The 22998-nt window shown below is 42.2% G+C and overlaps 1 protein-coding gene across 1 annotated transcript in view; it reads right to left on the bottom strand.

Moving 5' to 3' along the window:
• The window catches only part of ALK (ALK receptor tyrosine kinase), a 2590648-nt gene that overhangs the window by 185010 nt on the left and 2382640 nt on the right, over positions 1-22998 (bottom strand). The window contains exons 15-18 of the mRNA XM_069233821.1: positions 16890-17034; positions 15912-16094; positions 11899-11997; positions 3703-3855 (exon numbers count right to left, since the gene is read on the bottom strand). Coding sequence (XP_069089922.1) covers positions 3703-3855; positions 11899-11997; positions 15912-16094; positions 16890-17034 — 580 coding nt within the window. The remainder of the gene's footprint in view (positions 1-3702; positions 3856-11898; positions 11998-15911; positions 16095-16889; positions 17035-22998) is intronic.

Here is a 22998-nt window from a genome sequence, read left to right as displayed (position 1 = left end):
GTTTCCGGTGCTTAGCACCGGCACTTATTTAACAGGGCCGGGGCTATTGAATTTTTCTCCTCTGTGCAGTGGGCACAGTAATTATTAAAAATATATGTTCCTAACTGTCCTGTCCTTTTTTGCTGTGTCAAATTTGTCTGGCTGTGGATTAAAGTGTCCTGAGGTGGATTTAAGACCACGAAGCGTGGTACTCGGAGTGCCGGTACTGCCGCAGGTTTCTGAGCAGAGCTTTTAGCACCAGCACTTATTATTCTACAGATTAAGTATTGGCACCAACAAATGGCTAAAGTTGTCTGCAGAAGACAGAAAGAACAGTTTATTTTTTTGTCTTATTTCAGGCTCGGCTCAACTTACTAAAATGTGTAGAAACTGTTGAAAAATGAAATATGAGCATTTGCACTAATCACAACAAAAAGCATGTGCTCAAAATGACGATTAGGCACAAAAAACATAGAATCTTGGCTGCATCTGTGATTATGAGAAAGTGGATTATCAGCTAGGGAGACTGAGTAGAGCAAAGTTAAATAACCAGGTAAAGAAGAAGTAAAATCAGATTTCAACTTGTATTCCTGGACTTACCCTATAAAGTCTGTGGCTCAAGTAAAATATTCCATCACAGTAAAAGTGGTTTAGCAGCACCGAGACAATGTTTAAATTTTTCTTTTTTTTAAGGAAAACGGGCTGCATTAAAAAATAAAATGCTTTATTAAAAATCATTCACAGACATGGCGGTCTGCTGACCCCAGCAGGCCAACATCTGTGATTGCTGGGATTCCTAGTAAGTCACAAATTGTGACCTACCTTATTAATATGCATGAGGTAGGTCTATCTGCGATCCACTAGGAATCGCTAATGAAACTCGAAAGAGTTTAATACTTTAGGAATACCGATTTCCTAAATGCGGTTTGGAGAGAATCGCAATTAGTAAATCGGTATTCCTAATGTAAGTACATTGGGCCAAAGGATTCCAGGGAAGGATTACTTCTCTACTCCTCTGTTTCACAGCTACACACAAATGCTCCATCCACTGTTTGTTAGAAGTTGCTTATTTTCATTCTGGATGTCGTCTATGTGCCTAGATTTCCAGCTGCTCTTTTGGGGGATCCATGCCACAAATCCAAAGGTTGAAGATGCCAAACAGATTTCTCTATCTCTTTCCTTCTACTAATCATGCTGATTCCTACTTTAAAGGTACCCTCTTATCCACCCGTATGCCCTGACCCTGGAGACGCACTTCAAAGCCAGTATTCAAAGTAAACCAGTGTCCAAGGCCCCAGACTTATCCCAGGCAAAGTGCAACAGGCTTCTCCTCCTTCTCACAAGTCTAATGGAATTCCAAAGTCTCTGTGCTGAAATCCTTTCCTTAAGTATTCATTGGCTAGTGATGGGTCATTGCTTAGCCTAAGAAAGATTCCACTGTCAGCTCATCCCACTTTTGCAGAACTTTACTCAAAACAATCCCTGAAAGCCCTCTTCTTGCGATTTTAAAGGTGGCAGAGGTGAACATAATTGTCTGAGCTTCATCACCAAACCCCTGGAAAGGTGTCTTAAAATGAGTTAGGTCCCTCTCCCCACCAATGGAAAACCTGCCCAGACTGTTTTGGAGTTTCATAAAGCAAAAACTCAGCACAACAGCGTTTAAGCACTTTACATGAGTTCCAGTTACATTACACAAGGTAAGATTTATTTTTTAAGGCAAAGGGAGATTAATTGATTTTCCCAGAATTGCAGGATGTTGAATTGATACCGGTGCTCGAATGTGGTTCCCCACTTTGAAAGATGTCAGCTCTGGAAATTGTGGGTTTATGGTATCTGCTACGGTGACAGGAGCTAGCCTGGCTTTAACAATGCCATCATCAAAGGCAGACCCACACTATAGTCCTGCATGTGTATAAATACGCTTCTAGCAGAGTTCCTGTTTGCTCGTAGTGTAGAGATATGGTTCTCTTCCTTCCAATCACATAATTGTGTTAGTTGCATGTTTAAGTTCCTGTAACCTCTCACTCCCTTCATGCCAGGAATCTTTAAGTAGGGTAGCTGCCTCAAATGGCCCTTATGGGTGTCCTGGAAGCCTCTTCTCCGGGCTGTGGAAATCTAATCCAGTTACTGTAGAGGTGGAGCCTCAGAGATCATGATTGGACGTTGTCCACACTCCAGAAGAGATACACAACGTATATGGAAATAATGTTTGTGGCATATTTACTGACAAATCTACATTCTCCAATTAAATAAATACATAAATAAAAAATAATAAAATACCACACAATTGTCAGTCTAGCTGTTCTCTGAGCCAAGATAGTGAACATGATTGTATTCTTAAAGCAAGGCTTAACAAAATATAAAGGTTGTTCCAGCCTATGCAGTAAATAGCACTTTTGAAGCCTGTTATTGAAGAGACATGTGAACCTCATGTTTGGCATTTCTCACTTCTACATATTATGCACTTGTCCCTTACAGCTCGCAAGGCAGAGTTTGCAGGTGACTTATTAATGATAAAAGTGGTCTTTCACACATGGACCACTTAAAGGTGAGGTACGTCTACATTGTAGGCACATGTGGTATCATACTTTCTTGACTTTGATGCAATTTGTCTGCTACTTTATTGTGGCCCTACTTATGTGTCAGATCTGCTGACTGGGCTTAGTCATTCAAACTATGCCTTAGGGGGTCAAAGCACGTACACTAAGAAGTATTTTGCAGCACCCAGATGCAAATAATTCAGGGAGAATGTTCCCAAAGGCATATTTTCCTACCCTTATGAGTCTTTAATAAAGTGATGAAAGTGTTCCTGAGTGTTAGGGTATTATAGGTAATGGGCCTGAGGCAGTGGATAAATGATGCAATTTGCCAGCATTGTTTAATAAGAGAAACATTGTTAAGTAGGACAGTCAAGCATATACTATTTAATATTTTCATACATTAGAAACTGAGTGAGACTAGAGATTAACCCAAGTAGAGGTGTGGCACGAGCGATATATCAGAGTGATGAAACATATGAAGAGATACAATTATTAATAAAAAATTAGGAACAAAAGTTGTTAAAATAACATTTATTTTTCGGTCACTATAAAAATATTAGAAGTGGGAATTGAAATGTTTTTCTTTATGCTTCACAAGAATGCTAACTACCCAGAAAAGCACCATAGGATAGTGAATGGTCAGCTCAGCATTTGTATGGGTAAGCTATAAACTGAGTAATAGAGAATGAATTATGGAATAGGGACCTAAATATCTAGAAAGGCTTTAAGACTTGGCATGGTATGCTAACAGGACAGTTCACGCTCAAGTTCTCCCATATGCAGATATAGCAGTCTATCGGTGATGGGTGTGTTTCTGTTCTCCAAAGAAGCATAATCATTGGGCAGAATGGAAGGTAATCTCTTCTGAAAAAAGTCAAGTGCTTTGGATGCGCCATAAGAATTGTCTGTGCCATCTGATGAATCACCTCTAAGACTCGTAGATAAAATAGGAGAGTGGCAACATTTATACAGTTTAATCAGAAAACTTTAGGAGGCTGCATCTTAGCTTGGTGTCGTCCAGCGGGGCACATTAGGCCCTGTGCTAGTAGGCTTTGAGTCACTGAAGCAACTTTGGGGACAGATACATTTCCAAACCTTTTAGGCAGAGTAGCATCCATTTTATTTTACCAAAGAGGTTGCATATTGCTAATCAGTTTATTGTCCACTTTATTGTTGCACTTACCTAGGCAGGATATACCATCTTCAGCTAAGACTGCCCCGGCGTGACAGATGCAAATTACTTCCTCCGTCTCCATGTTAATGTAGCAGTCATCCATTTCACAGTGACTGCAATTCAGATGTAACTTAATTTCCACTTCACCATGGCTCTCAGTCACTAGGGAAATAGGAAGGCGATAGACAGCGTTCATGAGAGATGGACAAAATGGGATGACAGCCAAACACATAACATAAAATGTCCAAACTTTGATATGTTATTATCAACAATGGGCCAGATGTGCTATGCAATTTAGTGGTTGCAAACCCTGAAATTTGTAAAAACAAAACGTGTTTTCGCGACACTAAAGGGTGTTCTCCTATGCACTAAACCCATTCTGCAATTTGTTATATGGTTACCGAATTCGAAAGTAGGTTTATAAATAGATCTTGAATCTATATTTGGATTTAGGGCATTCCTTCCAAATTGTGCTTCACAATACAATGTATAAATGGTTTATGACCCCATTTTCGGTTGCAAACCATTGAAAAGTTACTGACTCCTCAAAAGAGGGGGTAACCCATTCACAAAGGGAAGTAAGTCTACTCACAACTCTCGAACTTTTCGAACAAAAGTCAACTTATTTATTTCAATCCCATTTCCTTTAAGGAAAATGGATGCATAAAAAAAAACCTACTTATATATGATAACATTGTGCTCTGCTGATCCCTGTAGCCACCGTTCCTATAATGGCATCCAATCACAGTAAGTTGCAATTTGTGACCTTTCTCATTAATATACATGGGGTAGGTCAGATTGCGCTCTTCTCTGAATGGTGATTTTGTGAATCAAGATATCTAATATTAGGTCGGTTTGCAAATTCTCATTTAATATGCAAGAAGTCAGTGCTTAATTTGCAACTACTTATAGCAAATCCAATGTTAGTACATCTGTCCCATTGCCCCTTAGACATCAAACATTTAAATATAAACGAACATTGGGTATCATAATATATCTACAGCAGTGGTCTTCAAACTTTTTAATGCCGCGCCCCCCCAGTTGAAAAAAAAAAAACATTGGGCCCCCCTCAGAATTTTTCACAATTATTTTAGAAAAATGGCATTTTTAAATAGGTCTAGACCTATTTAAACATTGCAGTTAAGTACTGTTACCTTTTTAAAACTGCACTAACATGCTTCTGCTTAAAACAAAAGCATGTTATCTGTATAATATTTCTTTTGGCCAGAGTTTGGCGCCCCCCTGGGATCACTTGAGGCCCCCCAGTTTGAAGACCTCTGATCTACTGAATGGAAGACACATATTAAGTATTGCCCATTAAGAGATGTTTGATTACCATTTGTATTAATGAATATGCAAGCTTCCAATTGTACTTCATCTCCTATTGGACCTCATTTCCCCTGCCCTGGATGTGCTCCGTTGGGTGCTGGAATTTAGTGCTGGACATGGGAGAACACTAGGACTACCATAATCCACTCCCCACAAACACACACACTCAACTCTCAGAGCCCACGTTTAGTGCAGTAAGGCAGCAAGAACTACTGAAAAAGTGAGTGGAATTGGTCTCAGGAACGTTTAGCCCATTGGTTAGGGAGGTGCCAGAAGTCACTCCATCCACTAGCTCGTGTCAGGCTTAAATGTAGCATCTCCAGTACCTGGACCTGCTGTCTGTGCCTGAGAGGAGCCCTGAAGACGGGACCTGTTAAATATTGAAGTTAGGCAGAAGGCCGAAACCACAAGGAGTTAGCCATTATAGAGGGACGATGGCCCAATCTGTAAACAAAGAGCATGGATTAAATTGGAAATGCATTGCCCATGGATCTTTATTTGGAAACATTCTCAATCTGAATACTTCCTTTCCTAATTCTTGGACTGTCAGCAGGCTTCCTAGGTCACTAGGATATGGCTGTGAGGGCATTCATGGAAATACTACACCAGGCAATTTTGAGCATGCACCACTTCTTCACAAACCATTTATGTGTAGCCCCTAACAAGCTTCTATATTTTTGTGCGACATTGCCCATCACAGGGCTGGGTGAAGGTTCCTATTTCAATCAGAAAAACTGGGATTGTGATTGCAAAATCTGTTTCTAAAAACAGGAGAAGTATTTTATTGCCAAAGCAGTGGAGACCATCAGTGTGCTGGGTGCAGTGTGTGCTTTGCCTCCCATAACTTCTGAGAACAGAACATGCTGATATTTAAAGTGTTTCCAATTTGGTTAAAGACAACCATTCCAAAGGCACTCTAACCCACCCATATACTTGGTAGCTTATCTAGTAGCTCAAACATGTCACCTACATATTGGTCCTCTTCTCAAACATGGTGTTGATCTTGGTGGTGTGGGGAGGCCAGGCTTCTTCAGTTGACCAATTATCACTTACTGTTTACTTAGTCAACTCTTGGACTTCCGTACCCGTGGCCAATTATACAAGTGTTACTTCCACCTAAAACAGAAATCTTCTAATTGGGCAAAAGTACATGTTTAGGCCTTTAAACAAAAGCAGCAGGCATGGTTCAAAACCCATTTATCTTAACCAACTCCACAGGCTTTCTCTCAGGGCCAATTCTAGGAAGTGGTTACACAGTCATTGATCTATGGAGCCACATCCTGCAGGGAACCACTCAAGAACCCTTTGAACAGCAATGTGGCTAAATCAATGCCAGAAAAGTGTAGGGGCCACAAGAAAGACTTGCAATCTACCAATGAAAAGTAAAACTTTCTATACTTAATTCTCAGATCCTTTGACCATACGTTAGAGCTAAGAAGTTGCTACCTGTCCCTTCTTGGACAGTTGTAAGCTCTACAGCAGCAGCTTTTCAAAACCATTTGTTGAGGCCAAGAGAATAATGAAATCAGAGGCAACTTCTCTCTTTCTTAGAAACTGGAATTCCTTCCACATATTTACATATATCACACATTCCAATCATTCTTCTAAACATGTTTTCTTACTGCTCAAAATATTTGACCAGTAACTGTAACCATTACTGTTACTACAATCACATAAGTTATGCCTATTCCTTTCATCAATATAGTATGCTATCAGATGAGCAAACATTGTCAAGTTCTCAAACATCAACTATTTCTAATTCCACAAATTAGAAAATATAGGCCTACAGGCCATTGAAAAGACTGTGGATGTCAAGTTCAAGATCAGGTCAAACTTTATTGGCAGAAAACACTCGACCATAAAAGCACAAATGTAAAATTAAAAACAATATTTTATTTTCCATAAAATCTATCAATGATACAACCTAAGTAACTTAATTCACTTTTACAGGTATACTAATACAGGGGCTCTCGCTAAGAATAAAAACAATATTCCACATTAAAGTGCATAACTTTTCTTATGGTAATAGCAGCAATTATATAACTAAGGATTGCCGAACATACACTAACAGTCGACACAGACTGTAAGTTAATCAGCCCCTCTTTGTATAGTGTACGATGTTTGTGCAACAGAATGGGGTGCAGAAATCTTAAGCTTGGCGAGGCATACAAAGTGCAAAAAAACAAAGTGCAAAGTAGATTGTTCGGTTAGCCCATCACAGGTTCATGGAGGAAGAGAGGTGTGTAAGGTACCATAGACAGGAAAGGCCACCAAATTATAGACCATATTCAGCCTAATCCTGGTTAAATAGAATCTATATACTGGTTTCAAAATCCATGACAGGTATGGCTTTATGTTAGATGTTGTGCAAATCTGCATACATCTCATGACTGTAGGCCCATCTAGAACCTCCACCAGCCTAAATTCATCTCTCGCTGAACCACAGAGATGTATTCCCTTCGCTTTATCGGTACCAAGAAGATTTTCAGGGTTATCAAAGCAAGATCTATAACCTAGACTGTAAAAAGTGTGTTTTACAAAAGCCATCCATGGCATTAGATCCATATTATCCAATCTTAGGCAATCAGCCAATGCTTTTCTAGAAAAGGGAGCTTGGGGTGTACACCATATTTTCAGCCACAGAAGTAGGGGTGCCAGCTTTATACGGTCTTCAATAAAGCCCATCCCTAATTCCGTGTGAGTAATGAAGCTCGCTGTTACCCAGGGGTCACTATCAATCTACATAGAAAACTATTTTCAGTAGCCTGGAGTTTCCCCACAGCTGTATACCCCCAAACTCCTGCTCTATTTGTTCCTACTGCTAGGCACTTGGTCTTATAATGCTTGACCATCTCTTGCACCGTTTTTTTGTCCTAGTTCATTCGCGAGCCTCAATATAGCTTCTCCTACTCGCCCCATTTTTTGCACCCTCTGAGCTATTACCTAGTCCATGTCCCATTTGTCTTACATAAAATACCTAAATTGCTACAAGATGATGTAACTGCAATAGGTCTCCCTCCAATGAAAAAAGTCTTGGACTTCAGATTTTGTGGGCCACATGACACTACAAAGGATTTTTTTAATGATTAACCTTAATCTTGAGCCCCAGCATAACATTATTAAAACCCTTCAAACGTTTTTGCAGACCGTTCGTGGTAAGTGCCTAAAGGACCACGTCGTTCCCGTATAATAAAACTGAGACTGAGTGATTTCCTATCCTAGGAACACATGCAGTACACCCACTTAGAGCTGTATCCAGGGAATTGATATAAAATAAGAAGAGGAAGAGGGCCAATATACAACCCTGCCTGACTCCCCTTAACACCCTGATGCAGGGTGTACAATCCCCATTACATGTGTAGCGTACTCTTCTAGAAGAATCCTGATGCAGTTGCCATAAAAGGTGTAAAAATGGGGTATCTAGGCCTGCCTGCTCCATCTGACCCCACAAAATGTCCCTATCTACCAGATCAAAGGCACAGAAGTGATCCATGAAAGCCATATGGAGTACACCTCTTGTGGCCTTCACAAATTTACCAAAAATAAGAGTGAGGTTTAGCGCCTGCTCCACTGTTCCCAAACCAGAAAGGAAACCATACTTTACTGAGGAATGAGGTTTCCTCAGCCCAGAACTTTAATTTCCCCAAGATTACCTGTCCAAATAGCTTCAACGTTGTGTCAATGAAATTGGGCAATAACAAGAGGGCAAGTTCCGATCACCTTTTTTTATAGATAGGGATAATTATTGATCCTTCCAAGATGGAATCAAACCATCTTTTACTGCTGCCCTTAAAACATTTGTAACCAATGGGGCCCAAAGGTCTACTTCGATTTATACAAATCAACTGGGACCCCATCTGGGCCCAGAGCTTTGCCAGTTGATGCCATCTTCATGGCGTCAGAGGCAGACGCAAAGTCTACCAAATCAGACACCCATCTGTCCTCAAACTCAAACCCACCTTCATTTCCCGTAGATCCTTCCTTGTTCTCAGGGTTAAAGATGGTAGAATAACGGTCGACCCAATCTTGTTCCGAAATATGGCATGTGATCTCACCAGACAAATTGTCCTTGAGAAATGGACGGTTGACTACACTCCAAAATAATTTAGAATCTTTAATTTGAGCCGCCTTACATAAATCCACTCATGCTTTTATTCTGATTTCAGATTTACTCTGTTTAAGGGTTTGATTGTATTTTGATCTTGTTAGTCTTATATCTGCAGTATTACATGGAGTGGAATTGGTGGTTGATTGGGAACTCTCCAACCCTAGCTCCAACGTCAACAACATCCCGCCATCCCAAGACCTCTGCGAGTCCCTAGCCTCCTACTTCCACCGCAAAGTTGCAGACATCCACGACAGCTTCAGCACCCAGACCCCCTCTGGCAACTACCAACACCACAAATTCACCTCTGACCAACCTCCTGCTCTCCTGGACCCCCGTCAACGACAATGACACAATCGAAATAATGAACACCATCCACTCTGGCTCTCCATCTGACCCCTGCCCTCACCACATCCTCAACAAAGCAAGCTCATTCATCGCACCCCAACTACGGAAGATCATCAACAGCTCCTTTGGGTCCGCCACCTTCCCGGAGAGCTGGAAACATGCCGAGATCAACGCCCTCCTCAAAAAACCCATGGCGGGCCCAAAGGACCTCAAGAACGTCCGGCCTATCTCCCTGCTCCCCTTCCCGGCAAAAGTCATCAAGAAGGTCGTCAACAGACAATTAACCCGCTTCCTAGAGGAGAACCGCACCCTGGACCATTCCCAATCCGGATTCCGCAGCAACCACAGCGCCGAAACCGCCCTCATTGCCGCCACCGACGACCTCAGAACCATACTTGACAGCGGCAAAACCGCGGCCCTCATCCTCCTGGGTCTCTCGGCCGCATTCAACACCGTCTGCCACCACACCCCGGGCTCACACCTCAGCAATGCTGGAATCCGCGACAGAGCCATGGACTGGGTCACCTCCTTTCTCACCGGCAGAACCCAGAGAGTCCGCCTCCCCCATTTCGCTCGGAGGCCACCGGACTCATTTGCGGCGTACCCCAGGTACGTCCCTTAGCCCGAACCTCTTCAACATCTACATGGCCCCGCTCGTTAACATCGCCCGATCCCACAACCTCAACATCATCTCATATGCCGACGACACCCAGCTGATCCTCTCCCTCACCAAGGACTCCGCCAAGACCTACCTCCACGAAGGAATGAAGGCCATCGCCGAATGGATGAAGAGCAGCTGCCTCAAACTCAATTCGGACAAGACAGAAGTCCTTATCTTCGGCTCCACCCCCTCTGCATGGGATGACTCCTGGTGGCCTCCCACTCTCGGAACTGCTCCGACTCCCACCGACCATGCATGCAACCTAGAATTCATCTTGGACCCCTCACTATCCATGACCCAGCAAGTCAACGCCATCTCCTCCTCCTGCTTCTACACCCTCCGCATGCTCCGAAAGATCTACAAATGGATACCCACCGAAACTAGAAGAGTCACCCAAGCCCTCGTAAGCAGCAAACTGGACTACAGCAATGCCCTTTACGCAGGAACCACAGCCAAACTCCAGAAGAAGCTGCAACGCATCCAGAACGCCTCTGCACGCCTCATCCACGACATCCTCCACCACTGCCACATCACAGACCACCTGAAAGACTTGCACTGGCTCCCAGTCAACAAGAGAATCACCTTCAAACTCCTCACCCACGCTCACAAAGCACTGCACCACACCAGTCCAGAATACCTCAACAAACGACTCTCCTTCTACACCCCGACCCGGCATCTCCGCTCCGCTGACCTTGCCCTCGCAACTGTCCCACGCATCTGCAGAACTACAACCGGCGGTAGATCATTTTCACACCTCGCCGCCAAAACATGGAACACTCTTCCCACCCACCTGAGCCAGACCAAAGACCTCCTTACCTTCAGTAAACTTCTCAAGACCTGGCTGTTTGAGCAGTAGTAGCACCTCCCCACTCTCCTTCTCCCATTCCCCTCCTCAGCGCCTTGAGACTCTCACTGGTGAGTAGTGGGCTTTACAAATCCCCCCTGATTGATTTGAGTAATTACAAATCTGATGTACATTCATGAGAAAACCATGAATTACCCACTTGGGCTTTGAATGTTTTTTTTATAGATCAGCCCATTAGATATTGCTTTACATAGTCCATTAAAATTGTACAAAATATTTATGGGGTCCTCTGAAACTGAAAGGCAACCCAACACCTACTTATGAAATTCCAGATGAACTAGGACCTAACACAGACCCAGCTTTAAAACAACAGAGTAATGGTCACTAAATGGAAGTGGGATAACCTAATAACCAAGGGCATACTGGACCAAATCTCTTGATACCAAATTAAAATCAATTGTTAATCCTCTTCCCCTTCCTGTGAAGGTAGGCATGTTTGAATAACCTTCGCCTGAACATCTGAAGCAAAAGTCAAATTTAAGGATAGAATCAGGAAGTGTAATGCTGCACCATAGGTTGAATGCGTAAAGTGACCAGTACCATTCCTGAAAGTCAGTGTTACCACATATACAGTCTCCCTTATAAGGTCATTTATAAATGTGTAAAATATCCAACCCAAACAATAGAAAAAGAATTTCTTCTATCAACACACCCAACTATTTTCTTACCCAAATCTTCAATGATGTACGTGGGGTAAAGAAGTTAAAATAAAAATTGATTAAAAAATATTAAACTGACTAGGAGAATTGAGTTTTAAAATTTGAAAAATTGGCCCCAATTCTATTAATTTACCCTCGACATTCCTAAAGGAGTTACTGACAAATACTACTAAACTCCCCTTGGCTCTACCCACAATACTGGGGGTCACATTCAAACAACTGCAGAAGTTAAACATACCTCTTAGAGGTGGAGTGTACAAAACACCAAGAGGGCTAATAAAAGACACACCATCCCTTCCGTCCGCTTCTGGGTCATTGTCATCTGCAGCATTGCCACCTACGGCAAATAAAGAGTACCTTAATAATTTTATGAGGAAGACACTGCATCTTGTACATATTAGGAGATAATAACAACAAAAATAAGGAGTCATTGATTGTTAGGTAGAGTCCAACAGACATTGGTCAAATTGAGTTGGTGATGTGAGCTAACTTTCTAAAGGTTGTATGTGGATTTCAGTGTTTACAGAATATCCTATTCACATTGTATTGGCACAAATGTGCATGGTGCTCAGTCAAGCAGAATGAGATTTTGGCTCTACAGATGGGACCAACAGATTGTAGAATCAATTACCCCGTTGTGCAAGGAGAACCTCTGTGCATTGGGCCATTATTTTTTTTGTTTTATTTTGAGTGCTACGCAACATTAGTATTGGTTGTAATGAACATAGATCCAAACCACATACTCACAATGGTATCATGAACTATATAGAGGCTACTTGGAAGGGAAGGGGCTGACCTCACGAAAACAGTTAAATCACGAAAACAGTCACTTCTGAGGTGGCACAGTTCAACACAACTTAATCTATTTTTTTTAACACCGTTAAAGCTGAAAATTTAAGTAAAGTAAATTACAGATATTAGCTGCAAATTAAAACATTTCGACTTTCCTTTAGAAAGTTCTACAAATTAGGGACTGTGATTTCTGAGATTTTTTGAAGTATTGTCACTGGCATTACCTCATTACTTTGCATCATGGTGTTGTGGGGAAGGGGTGGGAGGGAAACAACAGAAGCCCCTTCTATTTCTTCACAGTTATTCTTCTGGACTTAACCTTGCCTTGACTGACATGATGTGCTGAGGGACATCCTTTTAATTTGACACTATTCTAGATGATGGGCAAGCACACCGTAGCTCCTGGGAAGTCTCAAGAGCATTTAGGATTCTCAAGCAGATTTAAGGATTGTGTATGCTGCATCTGTGCATTCTAAAAGATCATGGTGCATGGCTACCCATATCAGAATGACTGGTGTTCATTAAGTTGTGCCCTGTCAGTGTAGTAAACGTCATTATTGATTTGATTAAAATCACTTTCTTGTGTTGTAATAAAAGTATTGATGTGGTACTAATTCTTCATGTGCAGCATATTTTCACTATGTCCGTATGTTAGGTTAGGCAAGGGTGCACAGTGTTATTCTACAATGGCCAGATCCATCTCAGATTATCGGGACATCTCCATGGTATACATTTGTATACAATTAATGTACAAGGAAATCACTCACATAGAGGTTCCCTGTAAAATCTGCATGGATCCGGTCCTTCTAGACTAACTCTGGTCCTTCCAAATGTTGGGCGTAGATAAGGGCTCCTGCCAAACGCTGGCACCAGATCTATTGCTTGGAATGACATTCATCTTTTGTACAAAGAAGCTAAGTGCCTGTTTCTGCTGATAAAACAGCATTCCCTTGATGACGTTTAATCAATCAAATTAACCAAGCCGTTGGCAATCTGTGCAGGGATGAAGTACACAAGACATTCTACTTTGAGAACAGATGGCCCACCCCAAATAAAAAATAACTCCACATAAAAGGCAAACACAAACATGCATAAATAGAAGCCATGCACAGAAAGGTAAATGGCAATGGAGCATTATCTCTGTTAATGCGTTTTACAGCTTTTTACTCAGTTCTCATTGCTTATCATGGGAGTTTTATCATGCAGGTTTATTGGTCGTGCATCAAAAAATCTTTTTAATTGTACATTTTGGAGTTTTACTGTTTATTATGAGGTCCTGTTATATGATTCATTGCCACTCTTTACATGTAACCCTTTAATATTAATTCAATATTTGGAGACAGAACACACTACAGGTCTGAAGAATATGGTTGTCTCTCTGACCCATTCAAAGAACTAAGCAGGACCAAACACAACATTAATCTTTATATGGCAGTTTACTCTCTAAACTAGTGAAATCTTCACAGCTAACACACCTGAGAGGAGACGCAGCTCATCACTGCCATCAATAGCAGACAGCCCTAACAGGCATGAAGTGGGCCCCTTGCACGAGCTGCAGTAATTACACCTACACCTCTGCAAAATAAACCCAAACTTGTAGCAAACCTTGGACATCTAAAACACCTAGACCATCTCTGCTTAAGGACGGGAGACACTGCCACAGCCTTGATCTCAAAAGTCCCTCCGCTCCAACAGTGCTCATTTCTTTCAAACAAACTGTTTACCCAAGGTCACAAGCGGGGTGGTAAGTCTTACAAACTGTTTACCCAAGGTCACAAGCGGGGTGGTAAGTCTTACAAACTGTTTACCCAAGGTCACAAGCTGGGTGGTAAGTCTTACAAACTGTTTACCCAAGGTCACAAGCTGGGTGGTAAGTCTTACAAACTGTTTACCCAAGGTCACAAGCTGGGTGGTAAGTCTTACAAACTGTTTACCCAAGGTCACAAGCTGGGTGGTAAGTCTTACAAACTGTTTACCCAAGGTCACAAGCTGGGTGGTAAGTCTTACAAACTGTTTACCCAAGGTCTCAAGCTGGGTGGTAAGTCTTACAAACTGTTTACCCAAGGTCACAAGCGGGGTGGTAAGTCTTACAAACTGTTTACCCAAGGTCACAAGCTGGGTGGTAAGTCTTACAAACTGTTTACCCAAGGTCACAAGCGGGGTGGTAAGTCTTACAAACTGTTTACCCAAGGTCACAAGCGGGGTGGTAAGTCTTACAAACTGTTTACCCAAGGTCACAAGCTGGGTGGTAAGTCTTACAAACTGTTTACCCAAGGTCACAAGCTGGGTGGTAAGTCTTACAAACTGTTTACCCAAGGTCACAAGCTGGGTGGTAAGTCTTACAAACTGTTTACCCAAGGTCACAAGCGGGGTGGTAAGTCTTAGTGCGCCTCTAGTTGTTAAGTGGGAGCTCAGCCAGTCAGACATTGTGTATGAATGCTCTTGCTCATAGGAACGTTGAAGTAGAATGTGGGAGTGGGGGATGTTCTGGGAACTGTCAGGAGGAGACTGCAAGCTGGAGACTGCAGTCTAGCTGGAGGTCACTGTGCATGAAGTAGGAGTAATAAAACTTAATCTAACTGTTGTGTGGAGATTACTACAGATTCCTGCTGCATGCTGCACTTTACAGTTGCCTTGGTATGTTTTCACATACACTGAAGAATCATAGGCATATTTGTATTATTTCTCATTATTGAAAATATCATGTTTCATCATCTGACTCTGTTCCACTTAGGCTGCATATGTAAAGTACAATGTTTTGTGCATTACCGCACCTTGAAGTGCTAATGACATATAATAAATGCAAATAAATATAAATCTGCTTCTGTGAGGAAGCATGGATCTTTCTTCAGACCTGTACATGGGCACTACTGCAACTGAAGCACTTGGCTCAGCACTTTCTTTATACTGCCTCTTTCTGCTCACACTTCCATTGGTGTGTGGGAGGCATTTTAGCAGCTTTCTAGACACCCTAGAGCCAAGAGTCTGACCAGACTGGTAGCCCAAGGCTATCCTGGACAACTAGCCTGTGCTGCACTAACCAACTGTAGGAACTGCGACCCCCTGCACATATGTTTGGTGCAAATCCTTTCATGGACAGACTTTGAAAGAAACTGTGCCAAGACTGAATTAATTGTACTTAATGGCCTGCCAGGGTGCCTAGAAGCATTATTTCGCTACAGCAGCAACCACCCATAGGAGCAGGCATTAAAATGTGAGAAGGAGACAATGTACTTTGCAACACCAGCTGGCGGGACTAGACCCTCACTTAAACAGATGGTTGTGCACTAGTGAACCCGAGACATGATCTATAGCACTTGTAGTGAAAGGTAGGAGGGAACAAGAAAGGCACAAAACACACGAAAGCATGCACAACCGCTACAAGGGGGCATCATGAACATTCACAACCACTCAGACTCAAGGAGGAGAACCAACGCCTTGAACATGAGGCATCTTTACCTATGTATCCTCCGCCTCCTCCACCTGAGGAGCACCCCCCGCCACCCCCTCCGAAACCCCCTCTTGTCTCCCACCCCCACTTCTTCATGGCTTGGGGGCAGGATTCTCCTCCGGTTGCACCTTCCAGCAAGGACTTTCCCGACCAGGGGAAGGAAGTGTTATCTTTCCAGCCACCACCACCACCTGAAAGAAAAGAATATTCAGATTTGTCATATTTTTTCAGTGCAACTAACATATCTGCAGTAAAGAAACTGCATTTGATTATGAAATGTATGATCCAAAGAATACTTCCTGGCATTGCTTCCTATTGCTTTCACCAAAGGTACGTATTAGACACACTTTGAATAGGTCTGCATCACTATATATGACCATGCATCTAATTGCTCCAATATAGCAACGCCTGCAAAGATGCTCCAATTTTGTGAGGATATAATTAAGAGATCTGGTTTCTTCCTACTGGAAATCTGTGCATTACTTCTGATTGCTGCCATGATCTAGTTCAAAGTTCTGTCTTGTCTATATGAAAGTCTCAAGAACTTGGTACATAGTATTCTAAAAAAACATACATGCATTCATTCAACAGCCTCCCTTCTTATGGTGGCCAATGACAACTCAGTAGATAGCAGCCTGCAGAATTTGCTCCTCACAAGTATGGTTAGCCATCTCCTTAAGTTAATTTAGATCTATTTTGAAATGTTTCAAATGAACCAAGGACTTGTGTCCTGTCCTTGAGTAAGGACTGTCCCGTCGTTTGCTATTGTAATCTTAGCACCTTCCTGTTCCCAGCTTTCACAAGGGTCTAAGGCCACCTGTCCTCTTGTTACCACAGTAGTTTTATTTCCCAGCTGTGAGTGATGCAGAGCTCATATTTGGTAACAAATGCTGTATTAACTCACTCACCCACTTAGGATGCATAAATACGTCTTGGTTTCTTCGTTATTCTATTTCATTAGTGAACCTCTCCTAGGCAATACATACCTGCTGCTCCAGATCTCCCATTCACTCCTGGGATCGAAAAATCACTTTCTAGCCTTTCAGAGTTGGCACTATTTTTTTTGGCCTTGTACGCTCTGCCACCACCACCAGCTGCAATCATCAGTGGGACAGGATGCCCGTTCTCCATCTAGATAATAAATAGAAAATCAGGTCAAACTTTGTCACATGCACAAATGCATTTTCTTGTATGTGGGCATTAGCTGTGTTGAAATATGTTTATGATTGTGCTAAAATGTCTCTCTGTTTGCAGAGGGATGCCAGATTATGACTTGTGAAGTAAAGCGTTTATGTGGTGATACTCTGGCTTGTGTCACACATCCAATGCCAGCATATGAATTAAAGAAACATAACTTGGACACACATTACCTTTACCATAATGGCTCACCCCCCACCCAAGTTCTTTGTGTATTCCTTCCAGACAGCCACACGATAGAGAGATTAGGTGTGTCTAGACAGGCCATCAACTAGCAAGATGGGTGTCGGAGCTGGGCACAGCTCCACTTTCAGTTGAATAGGCTGTGTCCTGCTTTCACACAATGGACTTGTCACCACTGCATTGTTCATGCAGCCAGCTTGGTGCCAGGGCAGTGGAGGCATGAAACTTCAAGGACTTCAAAGTGAATTCTCTAGAAACTTCCTCTACACAAAGTGGGCACCAGATATAAATATTGGACCCTAAGACCCAACTCTTCAGTACACCTCTGGACCTCTGGAATACTCAGTAGGACTACAGTGCTGCTCTGCCAGAAGGGCTGGTATTATGTTGTCCTATTGCCTGAGAGAAGGACTGTGCCTGTGTCTTGAACCGAGGACCACCAGAGTGACTCCAAGAGCAAGTTGGCTGGCATCCCGATCGGAAACCTCAGGGACAGAACAGGTTTTAATAACCTTGATCCTGGACCCTACACTCTGCCAGCTGTGAGTCTTGCCCTCCCAGGTGTTGCCACCCCAGTCCTGACACGTTGAAATTGGGTCTGATGATGCTTTGGCAGCCCAAAGGCGGTCCCAGAATAACTGACGCAGCACATCACATCAGAACCGCAGCACAACACATTGCCTCACCAAACTTCAAATTGGAACTGTTGCACAATGCAACCCCAGGTGAGGATCCTGACAAAGGACTTTTATCTCAGCCTCAGCGTCCTCAGAACCGCTGCTGTGTGATGCATCTTCTACACAGGTTTTCGAATTGCAAGCCCATCATCAACGGGATCCTCGAAGACGAAGCAAGACTCTACATTGCAAGATCCACAACTTCTTCGGAAGCAGCCAGTGCGCTACATATCTTTGACACAGGAATGCGCATCACAAGCATCTTGTCGATGACATCCTCAACGATGATGCAGACCTTTGCACTGCAGCCTCTCAGCTTCCAGAAACCATCGCTTCCTGACACATCTCTACACCAGGACCTCACATCACCTTGGCTGCATGACGCATCCTCAATGCAGCATCTCGAAATGCTCTGTAACCGGGATTTAAGGTAGTCTTATTCAGCGGGTCTCTGTAGCCGGTCCATGCTCCAACGCAGTCAGCCTGAACATCTGACTTTGTCCTCGGCCGGTGCGACCAGATAACCACAGTTGACATTTTGTGTTTCTAAGCACTATTTTCACTTAAATCTTTAAAATTGCATATCTCAGGTTGTATTGATTGGACATTTGTTGTTTGGTGTCAAATAATTAATTACACTGTACTCTATTGTTCTAAATTGGTGTGGGATTTTTCTTGTGTTGTGTTTTAACTTTATTCCTATTTGAAGTGCTGGAGAAATATATTTCACATTGCCCCTACGTTAAGCCTGACTGCTTTGTGCCAAGCTACCAGAGGGTTAAGCAGGGGGAAATTTGGGGTTTTGCTTGTGTTTCACCCTGACAGAGATTGTGTTTCCTGCTTGAAAAGGGGTTTTCCCCCTCACCTAATAACCCAATTTCTTACATCCTGTAATTTCCTAATTGACAACCTCATGCACCCTGAGTCTCGTTTTGTAAACAATAAAGAAATGTGTTCCGCTAATCGAGGCAGGAGTTGACTACTTCCCTTTCTACTAGAAAACACAAAAGTAATGGGTAAAAAGCTTGAGTTAATCACATCAACTGATATTTACTCTAGACAGCATTCCATTCTATCATTTTGTGTTCACTGTGTCACTGCAGGCATGGAGAAATCATGTGTGCAAATCAGCAAAGACCCTGGTCAAATAGGAACAGTCCAGCTAAGAACAGTCATCCCTTTGAACTGGTGACCAAAACGTTTATGGTATTTAAGAAGAGAATTTAGTTAGGCTCTTTATTTTGGCCTCTCTCTTAAATCTATTAAACCACCTAAAGTTATCTGTCATCCAGGATATGGTATCTACCAAAGTCTCTCTAGCAATCTGAAATGGGGTAAGTCCTCTGAGAATTGAAAATAGACTCTTGTGTCATTTGCATAACACTTTGTAGACACTTCAGAAGCTTTACCTGGTAAGTTTTAAACAGGCTCAGATTACCCTGCAAAGCTAAGCCTGTTTTCATCCAAATAAATTTGGAGGCTCTTCAGTGAATTAGACACAAATCAGCCAGTCAAAAATCATCTCTCTTTTGTCAAACAAAGGATGGCCACACACTTTCTCACACTTGAGCTTGATCCTCAACTCCTATGATAAACAATAGCTTAGCACCATCAACGTTTCTCCCAAACTAAGCATTAAAACACCAGGCATCAAAGCAAAAGGCCTTGGGGTTAAATTTAGGGACACGTTTTGCATAATTACCCACAATGCCTTTATTGTAATCACTTCACACCACTTCCCACCACTCTCTCAGTGGCCATTTGGATGAATAAGAGCAGGTTCAAACATCTTTTTGCCAGCAGGTTTCCTCAGACCATTTTCCACAGCCCTAATTAGCAACTCTGCTTATTAGCTGAATTAGTTATGAGGTAGTGCAGTTCTTATAATCCCCATTGAGGGGTTGTACAGGTCTGGTTACCTGTTCTATGGCAATCAAACTCTAACATGTATTTCAGTGGACAATGATTTGCAGCACTTCTTTAGAACACATGGAACTGTTAGACCTGTCAGTCTTAGGATGGTCTTCCCCCCAACTTTTTGCTGTCCTCCTCCAGTTTTGGTTGATCATGTGTTTGCTGGCCTTAGGACTCTAAGCTATTAACAGCTGCTAACTAGTGCTAAAGTGCATGTGTTAAAACACAGTAACATTGGTTAATCCCCCAATAGGCATATTTAATTTACTTGTAAGTCCCTAGTAAAGAGGCAATGCATGTAATCAGGGTTTTGAATTAAATGCTACCGGTGAGCCTGCAGCACTTATTGTACCATCCACTTAAGTAGCCCTTTAAATATGTCTCAGGCCTGCGATTGCATCCTGTGTGTGCATTTTTTAAACTGTCATTTTGACTTGGCAAAATAAACCCTTTGCCAGACCCAAACCTTTTTTTAAATACATATAAGTCACACCTGAAGTAGGCCCCAGGCAGCCTTCAGGGCAGGGTGCAATGTATTTAAAAAGCGGGCCATGTAATTTCAGTTGTATATGTTCTAATAATGAACAACTCTTAAATTTGTTGCATATGGCTGGGTCCAAACTGGGATGGCATGGTGAGCAAAAGAACGATGGATTAAACCCAGATCTGTGACTGGGGGAGAGTGTTTGCATTGTTCAGCACTCCGTCCATCATCCTTTTGTGTTGCTAAAGTTGCCCTAAGTGGAAAGGTTATGCCCAGACGTGGGTCCCTTGCTCACTGTGCCACTGGATTCAAGCTAGCCTGGCTGATGAAGGATGATACCCTGAAACTGGTCCCAGGATGCTTGTTTCCAGTCCAGGGAGGACCTGGCTTGGCAGTTCGGGCTGGACTGTTCCCATGAGGACAGGGTCAAGACTGATTTGAATATGGCTGGGTCCAAACTGGGGTGGCATGGTGAGCAAAAGAACGATAGATTAAACCCAGATCTGTGACTGGGGGTGAGGGTTTGCATTGTTCAGCACTCCGCCCATCATCCTTTTGTGTTGCTATTTTTCTGCCTTAGCCAGTTGGTGCCTGCAGTCTGTCTCTGGGTCACATGAAAGAATGTAGGTGACAGTCGGGCTTTGTGTATTCCTACTAATCAGCCACACACAATATGGAGCTTATGTGTGTCTGAATGGACCATCACTGGCAGGATGAGAAGGAAGGAGCTGGGCCCAGCCCCACTTATACTCGAACAGGCTGTGTTCTGCCTCCACACAAAGGGCTGAATATTCCCTGTAGTTAGCCTGGTGGCAGTAAGGTGGGCACCAGTACATTTCAAAGGCCTGCCTCTAAGACTTCTCCTGCTCAATTCAGTGCAATTCAATTCAATTCAGTGTATTTATTATGTTTTGGGATAGAGATCCACATCAAATATTAAGACATTACACCCATAAAACATCATCAATAAAGCAACATAAAAGCATAATAGAGCTACAATAATGAAATACATTGTTTCAGCCATCAAATCAAATTGCTAAAGACCACAGGCGTAACCAGGAGACGGTCTTAGACTAGAGACGTAACAAGTATAAATAACACGTAAGTGTGTTGTTCTATCTTGAGAAGTGCAAAACCATTGCAATTAAAGTGAAAAGTCCTCAAGAGTGCAAATAAGAAAAACGATTTCCAGATATCCATCAACATAATGGATGACCAACAAGTATAGTACAGCACTACATCACGTAGAAATGCCAGACCTAACTATATGCAGATCACAATAACGATACAAAATACAGTACTCTTTTATGAACTACAGAGTCCTTAATAGTGCGAACACACAAAAGCTATCAATTTAAAACAGTAATAAGCAATTACTCGAAGTAGAACATAGTACACCCTACATTAGAGTGGAAGAAACCCTGAAAAGAAGAAATACAAATATACAGGTAACCTTACTAAAGGTGCAAGTAACTGCAAAGAAAGAATATGATGTTCTGCCCGCTCCAATAATAAAAGGCGCTAGTACCAATAGACATCCAATTAGGCTCAAAGCATATAAAGCGCCAATGAAACATACCATTACATGATTATATTCGCAATCCTCTTCAATTCAAATTAAGTACAAATAACAATTGCACATATCCATCTGAAAACTAAAACAGATTTAAAATAATTAAAGAATTCAAACATTACTTTTCAGACCATTTTATTTGGGGTGCAAAGAAACACAGACGAGCCTCAGCTACCGAAGTTATGTAATATATCAGAAAGATCAGTATCAAAAAGTAGTGACATACAAGATGCGGAGCTGGACTTGCAAAAATCACATGATTTAGATCTTGAATATGACTCATTCAAAGACCATGTAGTCTCCTATTCTTTGGTATACCTTTCCAAGTTCCTGTTAAAACTCGCAGTGGTAACAAGTTAAACCTTAATAGCAAAATGATTCTCCATACTCCATGCGGGAGACTCCGAAGGAGATAGGATTGAGGAGTTTTGCAAATGCTTTCTATTACTATCTCAGTCCTGACATATTGTAAACAGAGCGAAATATCCCTTTTCCTACTCACTATGGGCAATCATTTCTTTATCCAATTTTTTAAAAAAAGGTTTAGGGAATGGTAAGTCCCCGCTCTTCACAATCTCAAACATTACCAAAGCATTAATGAAGGTGGAGTTAAGTGCACTTCTTCCTTTTAAACTATGGAAAATGTCCTACTTTACTGCTGCTCGAATGGAGCCTGTTTCACTATCCAGCAAACTGTTCCCCCACCTCAAGACAGTGCCATTGCAAGCACAAAAAGTAGAGGGTAGCTCAAATTCAAGCCGCAGAGCCAGCGGGGAGGCCAAAGAGTTCAGATTACAAATTTGATGCCATATGTACCCCTCTACTTTCTCAAAAAAGGACTAGTGCCACTCATCCATCACTTCACAGGCATAACTCAGCATGGGCAGGACTTTTATCGTAGAAATCAATAAAATATGTGCAAATTGTCTTTGCCCACAGCACTTAAACATCCTATGAATAGTAGAGGCCTGGGGCAGCACCTTACTTTTACAATGTTTAATATGATCTATATTTAGGCAGTTGCTGGAAAAGATTCTACTAAGGTAAGAGTTGATCAGCACTACTTT

This window comes from Pleurodeles waltl, chromosome 5 (assembly GCF_031143425.1).
Source record: "Pleurodeles waltl isolate 20211129_DDA chromosome 5, aPleWal1.hap1.20221129, whole genome shotgun sequence".
Lineage (NCBI taxonomy): Eukaryota > Metazoa > Chordata > Amphibia > Caudata > Salamandridae > Pleurodeles > Pleurodeles waltl.
This window is presented reverse-complemented; position numbering and strand designations above follow the sequence as displayed.